The sequence below is a fragment of the Xyrauchen texanus genome, chromosome 25 (genome assembly GCF_025860055.1).
Source record: "Xyrauchen texanus isolate HMW12.3.18 chromosome 25, RBS_HiC_50CHRs, whole genome shotgun sequence".
Lineage (NCBI taxonomy): Eukaryota > Metazoa > Chordata > Actinopteri > Cypriniformes > Catostomidae > Xyrauchen > Xyrauchen texanus.
In genome coordinates this window covers 10,073,828-10,088,164 of record NC_068300.1, presented here as the reverse complement: position 1 = coordinate 10,088,164, position 14,337 = coordinate 10,073,828, and the positions used below count along the sequence as shown (strand labels likewise).

The window sequence follows — 14,337 nt, the reverse complement described above, 5'->3', positions numbered from 1 at the left end:
GAACAACATGACTAAATGATGACAGGATTTCATTTTATGGGTGAACTATACCTTTAAATAAGCATTTTTAAAATGCTTACAGATTGCTGTAATTAGCAAGGCAAAGTCAGATGTTTGGCTATTTAATAAATGAGTTCAAAGGATTGGTTCTGTTGAAGTGATGCCAATTAATACTTAACAGGCCCAATTAAATCTTTTTCCATGCTGTGTTGAGCCTCAGGCAAAGTGAGAACAGTGTTAACATTCTCCAACGTCCAAATATAACATTGACCAGAAGTGAGAAATACCAGATATAAGTATCTAAGTACAAAAACATGTTAATCTTCGACTGTTTGGCCTCTGAAAATTATAATCAAGAGACATTTCTATACTTAAAATAATAAAGTAAAAAAATATATATATATTTTCTAACCATTAACTACAATCATATAAAGATATACGGTATAGACAGACAGACGGAAGTATAGATAGATAGACAGACAGACAGAAATATAGGTAGACAGACAGACAGAAATATAGATAGACAGACAGACAGACAGACAGAAATATAGATAGATAGATAGACAGACAGAAATATAGATAGATAGACAGACAGACAGACAGATGATAGATAGACAGACAGAAATATAGATAGATAGATAGATAGATAGATAGATAGATAGATAGATAGATAGATAGATAGATAGATAGACAGACAGACAGAAATATAGATAGATAGACAGACAAACAGAAATATAGATAGATAGACAGACAGACAGAAATATAGATAGATAGACAGACAGAAATATAGATAGATAGACAGACAGATAGACAGACAGACAGACCGATGATAGATAGACAGACAGAAATATAGATAGGCAGACAAACAGACAGAAATATAGATAGACAGACAAACAGACAGATAGACACAGACAGACAGACAGATGATAGATAGATAGAAATATAGATAGATAGATAGACAGACAGACAGACAGAAATATAGCTAGATAGACAGACAGACAGAAATATAGATAGATAGACAGACAGATAGATAGATAGATAGATAGATAGATAGATAGATAGATAGACAGACAGACAGAAATATAGATAGATAGACAGACAGAAATATAGATGGATAGACAGACAGACAGATAGATAGATAGATAGACAGACAGACAGAAATATAGATAGATAGATAGATAGATAGATAGATAGATAGATAGATAGATAGATAGATAGATAGATAGATAGATAGATATAAATATAGATGGATAGACAGACAGATAGATAGATAGATAGACAGACAGACAGACAGAAATATAGCTAGATAGACAGACAGACAGAAATATAGATAGATAGACAGACAGATAGATAGATAGATAGATAGACAGACAGAAATATAGATAGATAGACAGACATAAATATAGAAATATAGACAGACAGACAGAAATATAGACAGACAGACAGAAATATAGAAAGATAGACAGACAGAAATATAGATAGAAAGACAGACAGACAGAAAGATAGACAGATAGAAATATAGATGGATAGATAGACAGACAGATATAAATATAGATGGATAGACAGACAGACAGACAGACAGATAGATAGATAGATAGATAGATAGATAGATAGATAGATAGATAGATAGATAGATAGATAGACAGACAGAAATATAGATGGATAGACAGACAGACAGATAGATAGATAGATAGACAGACAGACAGAAATATAGATAGATAGATAGATAGATAGATAGATAGATAGATAGATAGATAGATAGATAGATAGACAGACAGAAATATAGATAGATAGATAGACAGACGATAGATAGACAAATAGACAGACAGACAGATGATAGATAGACAGACAGACAGACAGATAGATAGAATATTAGATATTACAGTAATAGCAAAGTATTATGTGTTGTTTGCATGCTGGGTATGTTTTGTTCAGTTTAATAGTCACCGAGACACACTGACTGCATGACAAACTTCTTCCAAGGTTGTGGCTAGAAACCAGGCGGTGGACAGATTAGTTAATTTTTGTATGCATGACAGAGATGTTACTTAAAGCACATTACTTCCTTGACTAAACAGGAGCTATTCATGCAGATAAATGCCTTGCTTTCATATACCCGTGCATTCAATATTTAATGATATAATATAATCAAGTAAGAGTTCCACAATTCAGGCTGGCCACAGGAAAGTTGCAGAGACATGCACAATTGTGGAATCGTTTCGAAGCTCTCTGAGCGTTTTGCTTTAGATGGTTACTGTGGGAAACGAACGAAGCTCTTCGAAAGCTCCAGAGGGCGTATTACTGTAAACTATGGTGAAAACCAAGCGAACATTGGTGTAAAATGGAAGCTTCTTTTCATAATGAATGTTGTTGAAATCTAAAAATAATCAAATGAAATGTAAAAAGTACTTAAAGGTCACAAAGGGATTAATTCATATAAACGGATCTTGTGCCATTTGCGTCACAAACATTTGCGGTCTTCAAACTGACAAACATTGGTGATCTTTAAGATGGTAAACAAAGTGCTCCTTTGAGACTTTATTACCTCAAACAGACAAAGATCAATGTTGAAATTAGACATAAATTCTAAAAATTCTAAAGTCTATTCCTCACAAATAGCTAATGTTTGTCTTTGATAGCGAATGGACAACTTTAATGGTGCTTTTGTCTTGCTTTCTTGTCCTGTTTGGAGCTTGATAGTCCTTCATCTCTATATACTTTTAATGAACAGAAGAAAAGGAACATACACATTCTTTAAAATTTATTCTTTTGTTTTCCACAACAGAAAGAAGGTCAAATGGATTTGGAACAACATGTGAATGAGTGCCGAAATGATGACCGATCATTCATTTTTGGATGAACTTTCCAAAAGGCATCGAACTGCCTTTAATTCTGGGCTTGTAAATTCAAGATTAAACTTTTTAAAAAAAACTTCCTCCATTTACATAATCTCAGCTCATGAAGATCACATCAACTGCTTGATTTGGGGTCACATTAATCAAAATAAACCAATATTTGTTCTGCTTTTGGGGGCTATCAATATGTGCAATATTTTGTCATTCCCAACAAATAGAAGCACTTGAAACATTGGATGATATGACATGGTTTCTCTCTCTCCATTATCTCTCAACGGCTCCTACGTAGGTCTTTTCATACAACTTCTGTATTAAGATCATGATGAGGTCTGATGGATAGGCACTGGCTCCGTTGGCCCCTACAGTCCCCGTCCCTCCTACTAATCTAAACTTGAGCAGTCAAGCAAGCAGGGTGGTACTAATGAAAGATCAGCAGACCTTGGTTCAAATTTCCGTGATTGAATGTCAGTCAGGAATGTTTGGATTGTGGGCAAATGGAGTGGGCCGTACTTACAAAGATTAACTGACTTCTGTCCTACAAAGATTATATTCTTTTGTTCAGCAAATAATATCAGTCTGCTAAAGAGGAGATTATGGGTAAATCAAGTGTTTACGGAAAAAAATTTAATACATTTGCAATAGTTTGCTGGTTTTAGAGGGCTTTTGGGCACTTGCCAACTGGTCAGGCTGGCAAAACAGCTAAACTAACTGAACATCGGTTTAATCAGGCTGGGAAACCAGTTAGATTACCTGAAGACCAGCTTGGTCAGGCTGGGAAACCAGCTAGACCACCTGAAGACCAGCTTAGTCAGGCTGAGAAACCAGTTACCACCTGAAAACCAGCTTGGCAAGGCAGGGATACCAGTTAGACCACCTGAAGACATGCTTGATCAGACTTGGAAACTAGTTACACCACCTGAAGAACAGCTTGGTCTGACTAGGAAACTAGTAAGACCACATGAAGACCAGCTTGGCCAGGCTGGGAAATCAGTTAGACCATTTGAAGACCAGCTTGGTAAGTCTAGGAAACCAGTTATACTACCTTAAGTTCTTGGCCAGGCTGGGAAACCAGTTAGACCACATGAAACCGGCTTGGTCAGGCTGGGAAACCAGTTAGACCACCTGAAGACTAGCTTGGTCAGGCAGGGAAACCAGTTAGACCACCTGACGACTGACTTGGCCAGACTAGGAACCAGTTAGACAACTTGAAGACCAGCTTGGCCATGCTGGGAATGCAGTAAGGCCACCTAATGACCAGCTTGGTCAGGATGGGAAACCTATTTGACCACCTGAAGATCAGCTAGGTCAGGCTGGGAAACCAGTTAGACCACCTGAAAATAGACTAAGTCAGGCTGGGAAACCAGTTAGACCACCTGAAACCGGCTTGGTCAGGCTGGGAAACCAGTTAGACCACCTGAAGACTAGCTTGGTCAGGCAGGGAAACCAGTTAGACCACCTGAAGACTGACTTGGCCAAACTGGGAACCAGTTAGACAACATGAAGACCAGCTTGGCCATGCTGGGAATGCAGTAAGGCCACCTAAAGACCAGCTTGGTCAGGATGGGAAACCTATTTGACCACCCGAAGATCAGCTAGGTCAGGCTGGGAAACCAGTTACACCACCCGAAGATTGCCTTGGTCAGGCTGGGAAACCAATTAGACCACCTGAAAATAGACTAGGTCAGGCTGGGAAACCAGTTAGACCACCTGAAGACTAGCTTGGTCAGGCCTGGAAACCAGTTAGACCACCTGAAGACTGACTTGACCAAACTGGGAACCAGTTAGACAACATGAAGACCAGCTTGGCCATGCTGGGAATGCAGTAAGGCCACCTAAAGTCCAGCTTGGTCAGGCTGGGAAACCAGTTACACCACCCGAAGATTGCCTTGGTCAGGCTGGGAAACCAATTAGACCACCTGAAAATAGACTAGGTCAGGCTGGGAAACCAGTTAGACCACCTGAACTTCAGGTAGTCTAACTGGTTTCCTAGCCTGGCCATGCCATCTTTAGTGAAGACCAACTTGATCAGGCTGAGAAAACAGTTTGACATCCTGAAGATTGGCTTGGTCAGTCTGGGAAACCAATAAGACCACCTGAAGACCAGCTTGGTACAGCATTAGTAACAGGATTTGGAAATTTCACAAGCAGGATTCAAACCTAAACTACCAACATGTGCACCACAACTCAAGATGCACACAGGCCCTAGAACACAGCTATAACTCATTTTTTTCCAGAGAAAAAGATGAACTGTATAGCGTAATATAGCTTAAGATATTAAAAATATCCAGAAATGCAGAACAAAGTAGTGACATTAACAAATGTCACAAGACACAATGAGTTTTGCGAGCCTGGGACAGTAGGGCCTGTACTGTTCTTCCTTTAATACAGCTGTTGAGAACTCCATGCGAAGATACTGGGAGGCACTGTCCTAAATGAAAGTAGAAACAGATCCACTGAGAGAATATCTCCTGTCCTCTGCGCTTCAAATGAACAAAGCCCCTGTGTGGCCTTTGTCTCAGTCACCTTGTCTGACATATATAAAGAGTACTGAATGTACAGATGATTACAAAGATTTGGGGTATTGGAAAAGAAAACATACACTTACGCTTTATTACTCAGTTTATTTAAAAGGATAGTTCACCTAAAAATTATACTTCTGTCATCATTTACTCACCTTCCTGTTGTTATAACCCCATATTACTTTCCTTCTTATGTGGAACACAAAAGGTGATGTTAGGCAGAATGTTAGCCTCAGTCACCAATCACTTTCATTGCATCGTTTGTCTATACACTGAAAGTGAATGGCTATCATTCTGCCTACTATCTCTTTTTGTGTTCCACAGAACGGTGAGATGAGGGTGTGTAAATAAAGACTAAATTAATTTTCACTTTTGGGTGAACTATACCTTTAAGTGTTTCACATTTGAATGGGATTTGAAGGTTCTAATTGATTTTCTAGTTTCTAGTATTACAGTTGGAGAACAATCAAATACGCAAGGAACCTCTTTTTGTGACCATACATCATTAAAGGGAAAGAGAGCCCACCCTTTTGACACCGGGTGAGAGTTTTGACATGTATAGGCTGCTGTTAATCAACTGATACTATAATTAGGATACAGCAGGGATGAATACGTCTCAAAAACTGTGGCAGGTTTCATACCATGCCAAGAGATTTCAATCACAGACACTTGTCATCAAGGATACATTTTTCAGATCTCAAATTTTAAATTAGATGAAAAAAAAAAAGGAATGTTTTGAATTAAAGGTTGAACATTCTGATAACAGTTACTCACCTTTGTGTTGTTCCAAACCAGCATGACTTTTGTGATTGCATGGAACACAGTAGACACATTTCTAAAGAATATCCTGCTCACCTTATATCTTTATATTAAAGTGAATAGGTACTGGGTTTGTCAAGGTCCAAATGACAACAAGGCATCATACCATATCATAGAAGTGGACCGTACCACTTGTATAAGCCTACCTTATGGTTTTTAAAATGGTTCCTACAAAAAAAACTTTTTTGTTTTTTTTTTGGTCATTTTGGGGCTTGTCTCTTTCACTTTCATTATATAGAAAACTAATCAGTCAGACTTTTCTTCTAAAATTCACACAGAAAGTCATGGGGGTTTGGTACAACATGAGGGTTAGGATTAGGGGTCACGGGGTACCCTCCTCACGTTAAAATTTACATTTACATGTATGCATTTGGCAGATGCTTTTATCCAAAACGACTTACAAAGCCCTTATTATGGGGACAATCCCCCCCGGAGCAACCTGGAGTAAAGTGCCTTGCTCAAGGACACAATGGTGGTGGCTGTGGGGATCGAACCAGCGACCTTCTGATTAACAGTTATGTGCTTTAGCCCACTACGCCACAACCACAACCCAAAACATTTTTGGGTGAACTATTTTACTTTTTGCATACCGCCTCTCTCCCAGTTGATATTCTATGGATCTTTCATTAAATTCTGGCCCTGCTCCAGTTGCCACTTTGCCTTATACAAGCAGTTTTCTGCAGTTTTCAGCAAAGAAGGCATTTTTTATATTCCAAGTTCATTAACAGTAGATAGCCAGTTTTTCCCTTCATTAAATACAATGAGACTTCCCAGTATATTTGCAACAGAAGCGTCGTGCTGTCAGCTTCCTGTGGGACCAAAGGATGTTTAGTGGCACAAATAAAGTGAAAGAAGACAACTCTCCTGCCAAAACCTGCAACACAGTGGAAGAACACACCAAAGGGAGAGAGAGAGAGAGCGAAACGTTTCCACAACAGACCCTCTGTTCACAATAACCATTATTTTTAATGGCAAATTTGTCGGGAGCTGTTGTCAAGCGTCCTCGACGTGATGATTAGGGACCACCGTTTGCTGAAAAGCGCTAACTTCAGGATGCACCGGGAGAGTGCTGGCACTCGACGACAGCCCGCGTGGCAGACAATGGCTGCCTAAATTGTGAGATGCGTTGGCAACGGCAGTCCCTAAAAAAATGTTTTCCCCCTTTAATGTCGCATTTCTTCTGTTGGTGGATATTCTGTCACGTTGATATCGAGTTGTTGATTAGAATGAAAAAGGAAGCCACTCAATTGAAAGGCCAAAAGCGTCCCGCAGAGAAGCGTCAACTACTGAGAAAGACTGACAGTCCTCTTTTGAGTCAACTTTTCTTTTCACTTCATAAAAGTGAGTGTTTGCTGTATGTGCTGTCAAAGGAGTAAAGCTGCCATTTAAGGGCAGTGGGATTACAAACCGCAAAGACAATTTAGCTAGAATGAGACAGACCATGGATGGTTAGAAAGTACAGATTCTAACCTCATCCCTCTTGTATTAACTTTGACTAGCCAATGAAACAGCATGAGTCACATCCTTAAAAGTTTCATATTGACGTGTTGGATAAATCAGTTCCCGTATTTGAATGACTAATCCCCTTCCACCAGTGGCAGAAAAAACAAATGATTTGTTCCACTGAATTAATTCTTCATGGCAATAAAAGGAAGAATGCACATACTGAGTAAATTATTCCAAACAAAAAGTTACTGATTCATCAGATTAACCTTTACTGCTCCTGTTCTTACACAGAGCAACTGTGCATGATATTCTGTAGATAAATTAAGAAACTTTTTGTGTGGTTATAGTAATAACATGGATATTAACTCAACAGATCTTCATATATGATATGACAATTAGTAATATAAAAATGTGAAATTATTTATAATATATTTAAAGAATAACAAATTAAGATTTCAGACATTAATATATATGTAAATGGTCTGCACTGATATAGCGCCTTTTTAAGCCTTAACAGTATTCAAAGCGCTTCACACTGCGTTTCATTCACCCATTCACACACACATTCATACACCAATGGCAGCAGAGCTGCAAGGTGCTAGCCTGCCTTTGGGAGCAACTAGGGGTTCGGTGTCTTGCCCAAGGACACTTCGGCATGTGGAGACATGTGGGCCAGGATTCGAACCACCAACCCTGTGATTAGTGGCCGACCCGCTCTACCAACTGAGCCACAGCCAACCCATATGTGTATAAAATATCCATATATAATAAAATATGTATACATTTCTTCACCATTTTCAACTTTTGCACCATTTAAAGGAATATTCAAGGTTAAATTCCCAAATTAAACTAAATCGACAGGATTTGAGGCATTATGTTGATTACCACAAAAAATTAGGTTACAGTGAGGTACTTCAAGTAAAAAGGGTAAAATGGGTGAAATGTGAAGCTTACAATTTTATAAAAAGCACTTGCATTAATTCTGTAAATACTCATGTATTATTCAAGCTGTGACATTGCTTAAATCGTTGTTTTTATGGTCGTTTTAGGGTTTACGGCATTACAACGTTATGCAATAAAGTTGTAAAACTGGATATAACTTCACACACAAAGAGCTAGTAAGCAATTTTATCACACTTAAATCATGTTAACATACTTTTGAAACAGTATTTTATAGTTTACAGATTGTTCCAATTCAATTTAAATAAGATGCACACATTTTTCGAATTTAAAACAAACAAACAAAAAAATATATATATACTTAATATGTGCAATATCACCATTCATTTGCAATGACCACTTCTGTTATTAGCCAATTGGGAATCTCAAAAAGGCCAAATATTGTCAGAATCAGATTGACGTTAAATCTCACTATAACTAAAGCCAAGACTCGTACAAAGATACCTGTCACTTAAATGGGTTAAAATATGAGTGACAGATCTATTGATATGACAAATATATTGATATCTTCTTTTTTTGATCTGTCAATTATCCTTATCCAAAATGGTCTACACTTCTTTTTCCAACTGACCTGTTTTAGCACTACTGATGTTAAGTTTCTAAGTGAACTACTTATCAGTTTACATAATGATCATATCCACCTTTCGGCCCCTTTGATTCTGGGCCGTTGAGGGTCTTAACTAATAATGAAGTGGGAGGGGGGCTTCTGCTCACCAGAATGGAATGGCATGGCCTCTTTCTCCACAGCATGTCTGAAAATGGTTAATTTATGGAAAAAGAGGGCAGCGAGACGGAACACATACCCCCGTGCGACTGAAGGCTGCACACCGGTAGGGGGAAGAAGACCGGGTGAAATACTGAGAGAGGTGGCGAGGGAGGTGGGGACCAGAGCAGAGAGGAACGGTTAATGGAAATGAGTGACAGGCTTTCAGAATGATTTACAACGGGCGGGCGGCGGCGGAGCCCGGCGCTTTGATGGATGATCCTGAAAGACGGCGAGCGACCATAAATCATGTCTTTGAATCATTGACAGAGATAAAGGAGGGGGCGAAAAAGCAACGGCATTGACGTTCATTCTTCCAATAATGTACATTGACGAGTTACACTACAGAGCCTTAATTAAAAAGTGAACACAGGCTCTTGCTCTCTTTCGGCGTGTCTCTCTCTCGCTCTTCCGCAGTGATATCAGTGGTAATTAAAGATGCAGCGAGGCCTCGTCACCGGTCTTGCTCCCACTTCCGCCCAAGGCTCACAGTGGCCAGATTAGATAGATGCTTGGTGAGTAGATAACGTCACTCCCCCTCCTCTGCACTCAGTGAGGGACCTCATTGCTCAATGGCTTTTCACTTCACGAAACACACACAAATACAAACCTGCTTTCCTCCGACTGCAGAGTAAACTAGCAGTACAAGTTTTTTCCACATCCTAATGCTGCATGTCCAGGTGCCTGATCGGCACTGTGTCTTGAAATGCAAATATCCTGGCACAGCATGAGTTGGCACTGCTGTAAAACTAGTAAAAACCCTATTTGTCAACTCAAAGACGCTGGACTTAAATAGGGATATTTATGAGCTGTATAATTGTGGTACAATTTGATGCAAAGAACAATAGGTTCAAGTTTTGGGTGTAGGGATGGGTCACAGTGGTCGACTAGTCTTCCAACAACCGACTAGTCGATTTAAAAGGTCAACTCGATTTTTGTTTAGTTTTGAAAATATTTGCAGTTGTGCATTACGATAAAACCCACTCGGAAAAGGTGCATCTTTAAATTTGTCACCTTTATAATACCACTGCCACAACCATACACATTCAGAATGGACAACTTTTTGCCATTGTGTCACGTCTAGTGCTGTTTTCTGAGTAACCCGCTAGGAGCATTACACTTTTAAAATGCAGTGTTAAGTTGAAAAATATTTCAACTTTCGAAAACGAGTCTCAAGTCGCCTCCATTCTGTTCCATTTTATTGCCATAAAGGAAGCTACTGTCATCATTTATTATACTCATCTCATTTCAAACCCAAAAAGAGTTTCTGCCTCCTTCTGTATTCCAAAGAAGAAAGTAAGTCATATAGGTTTTGAACGACGATGAGAGTTAGTACATTTTGACAGAATTAAAAATCTTTAGGTGAACTACGCTTTAGGATCCATTAAAGTTCAACTAGTCTGTCGGTTGCCTGAAATTGTTATCTTGCACATGCCTACTATTAAATAATGTATGTCAGGAGTAGAAAAGGAAAGGGACAGACAGAAAGACAGGAAAAAGACAGAAAGATAAAGAGGTAAAGAACTGATATACTCATGAAGAGGAGGTGGCAAGCGAACTGAAGAAGCAGCATTCCACTTCAGCTGGGCTCCTCCAAAGTGCATACAATGAAGCAACGAGGTGAAAGTAATCCTGAACATCTGTCCTGGGCAGCACGCACGCACCGCCTATTTGTTCCGTTTGAGGAAAGAGGCATTAGAGAGGGAGGATGGGATGCATTCACAAACTACTTCTCCAAGGGGATCCAAGCGAGAATGGTGCTGTACTTGGAACAAAATGGATGCAGAACGATCAACAAGACTGGAAGAAGGTGCAATGCTAGACCCTGGGACCCTTGTGAACTTAAAGTGCTAAACACTTTTAAGTCAATCGCATTAAGGGAATTTCACAATGTCCTACATTACCTCATTGTGGGCATTGTGCCATAGGTTCTTACGCTCAAGACCAGTAAGTGGAACGTTGTTGGTTCAAGTCCCACAAGGAATGACCAGTGTGCACTTTATCAAGTCAGCCTAGGTTACACCAGGGTGATTGACCCTGTAATATGTGCACTGTAAGGGCACTTACACTCTATAGAACGCTCTAATGGAACATTTGAAAGATAGAAATGGTTAAGACACATGTTTAGGGTGTGAAAAGAGCATGATTAAGTGAAAAAAAAACAGCTGGTATACAGCTAATTACATTTACATTTATGCATTTGGCAGATACTGTTATCCAAAGCTACTTGCAGTGCCAGAACTCAAGGCCATTGTTGGGGAGAAGTTGAATGCATTTTTCAGTAGCATGTCTGTAGCTCAGCTATTTTAACAAAAGTGTAGCTTTTTCAGTAATAAGCTAATGTAAAATTTCAGATGAGTAATGCTAAATTTGAAACATTGTATTGAGAAAGCAGCAATGGAGCCGAGGGAGTAATCAAAAGCGGTCACCTAAATCATCCTTTCGTAGAGTTGGGAACTAGTTTGTTTTAGTATGTATGTTTGTTTGGACAGTCCATTAAATTAACTATTTCACATAAATGATTCACTGATTCACTTCAGCTCCTTAAGTGCATGACTCATAAGAACTGTTGGCTCACCAGCACCCGGGTTCAAGTGTGGCATGTGGTCATGTCCCAATCCCCGTTTCCCATAACTTTCTATCAACTCTTCATTATTCTTTTAACAAAGGCTAAGAATCCCATAAAAATAATACTTCATATGGGCCCCTTAAAAGAATCATTCACCCATAAATTGAGCTCCTTGAGTGCGTGACTCGTAAGAGCTGTTGGCTCAAAGGAACCCGGGTTTGAGTCCGGTCTATGGTCTTGTCCCAATCCCTTTCTCCCTCAACTTTCCTGTCAACTCACCATCCTGTCATATTCATATCAATTGGTTCTTGCATGTCTCGTCAAATCAAGACATGACACAAGATCCAATAGGGTTTTACATAGTTGCCATATTTAATTTTGAAGCTGTATACGTAATTTATTTAAAAGACTTTTGGTCTGTTTATCACATAAAGTGATCATATGGCTTCAGGAGACTTGGAATATGGTATAAAAGTTGCATCAACTACTTTTTCCATGGTTTTATGGTGTTATTTGTCTTATTTGGAGCTTGACAGCCCAGATTCACAATTTATTTTCATTATATGGCAAAAAGATGTGTTTATTTTGTGTATTGAGAAAGATAGCCATGCAGGTTTGAAGCAACGTTTCAATTTTTGGGTGAATTATTCGCTTCAGATAGAAGTGTGTGCACTACTTGTTTAGTGCATGATGACTGATTTGCAAAAGATTTCATTGTGGCTTAATCTTGACTCATCATAACTGGATAGGACTCTAAAAGCGTCTGACCGGGCTTTAAAAATCAGTGAAACAGTCATAAGAACAATGAGGCTTTGAGATATCAGATGCTTCTTTAACGACAACTACACTATTCCTTATGTCACTGTCCTTAGCTGTCAGTGCTTCAAAAGAAATGGACGTGGGTCTTGCGTCAGAGGCCAGACCTCCTTCTGACTTGGCCACTTAGTGCAAGCCATGCCTTACACTGTAACCTTACACCACGGCACTGTGGGAATTTGTGCATGTGTGTGTATGAGTGCGTACTAAGAGGAACAATATCTCCCTCCAGCTGGACAGTGACATTTTGGCATTTTGAAAGAAATTGAGTCAACAATAATGCTCCTGTGGTGCAATGCTGTGGCACACACACTATTGGGGCCTAGCAAGAAGTGGAGAAACATGAAGAAACGCTACACCAACCACACACTTGCTTCTTCACTTTTTTTTTTTTTATCAGGAAATGCATCGGTATTCAATCTGATAATTATTTTCCCTGAATTTTGAAGTTGTAAATCTATCATGTCGGATCCCCTGCTGACATTTTCAAACACAGTTTGATAGACACCTGAAGTAATTACATGTCATTCTTCTGTTTGAGGGTTTCCAGGTTTAGTGCCACATCTTTTAACTCCATCTGCTGTCGGGACCCTTCAGTGACATAACTTGAATGTGATTCCAACAAGAATATATACCTAAAAGCATGTACTTGATTTTCATAGATGAGTCCCACATGAGCCCAACATATGAAGACTTAACATAAGACAGGCTAGGAATGGGTCAAAATGGGCAACTATTAAATTAATGCAATACACAGTAATAATTAAAATAGTATCACTGTCATACTTTCAATATTTTTGATTATCCTTTGGCCATTGCATCTCACTATTTTTTCGGTGTTTCACACCATGAGTGTTTTTAAGAAGACAAGTCAAGGAGAAGTCAAGTTAAAATTAATTCAGCTTTAAAAACATGTCTTGAAACCTCAGCATTTGGTTTCATTCTGTTCTGCTGTTTCTGAGCACAAGAAAGTGTCCCAAGTGAACAACTCAAGAAACTTTCATATTTATAAGGCTTCTTTAAAGGTGCAGTATGTAAGATTCAGAAACCCTTATTATTAATGACACCTGTGGCCGTAAAGTGAACTGCAGCCAGCTACCTGTTGCTTGTGCACACACTCCATAGGGACGCGAGCGAGCGAGTATCGGACAAAACAATGACGTAATGTACAAAGTGACTGAACATGATTCAACGACATCATGCTGACAAATGAGGTAGCATAAATAAAATTACACAGTTATGATAGTTTTACTACAAACATAGCATACTGATACACACATACAGATACATACTACCGAACTATACCAGACAGTTTACTGTTGCACAGTTATGTTGCACTATTGTACGTTTTGTATGTCATATGTTGCTTTACGATCAAGAAACCAGCGTATTTGCTTAAATGTATCCTGTATACCTGACTTTTAGTATAAAGAGAAGATTGTTGAAATTATTTGAAAGTTATGAAGCAAGGTAGCTTGCAATTCTTCCGCATTAGCAGGCAAGGACAAGTTAGCTAAAATGACACAGATCAATCCGTACGGCACTATATTTCACATGCTTTGCAGTTATGTAAGGTTACCTGTCCAATAA

General features: G+C 39.0%; 1 protein-coding gene across 2 annotated transcripts in view; it reads right to left on the bottom strand.

The window, feature by feature from the left end:
• LOC127618381 (teashirt homolog 2-like) overlaps positions 1-14,337 on the bottom strand; it is a 71,754-nt gene that overhangs the window by 12,293 nt on the left and 45,124 nt on the right. Inside the window, exon 1 of one of the 2 annotated variants that reach the window (XM_052090779.1) lies at positions 10,896-10,989. The exons of the other annotated variant lie outside the window; for it this stretch is intronic. Within the exon in view, the coding sequence (XP_051946739.1) occupies positions 10,896-10,935 (40 nt within the window). The 5' untranslated portion in view covers positions 10,936-10,989. Of the gene's footprint in view, positions 1-10,895; positions 10,990-14,337 lie in introns of those variants that run through there. 2 annotated transcript variants of the gene reach the window in all.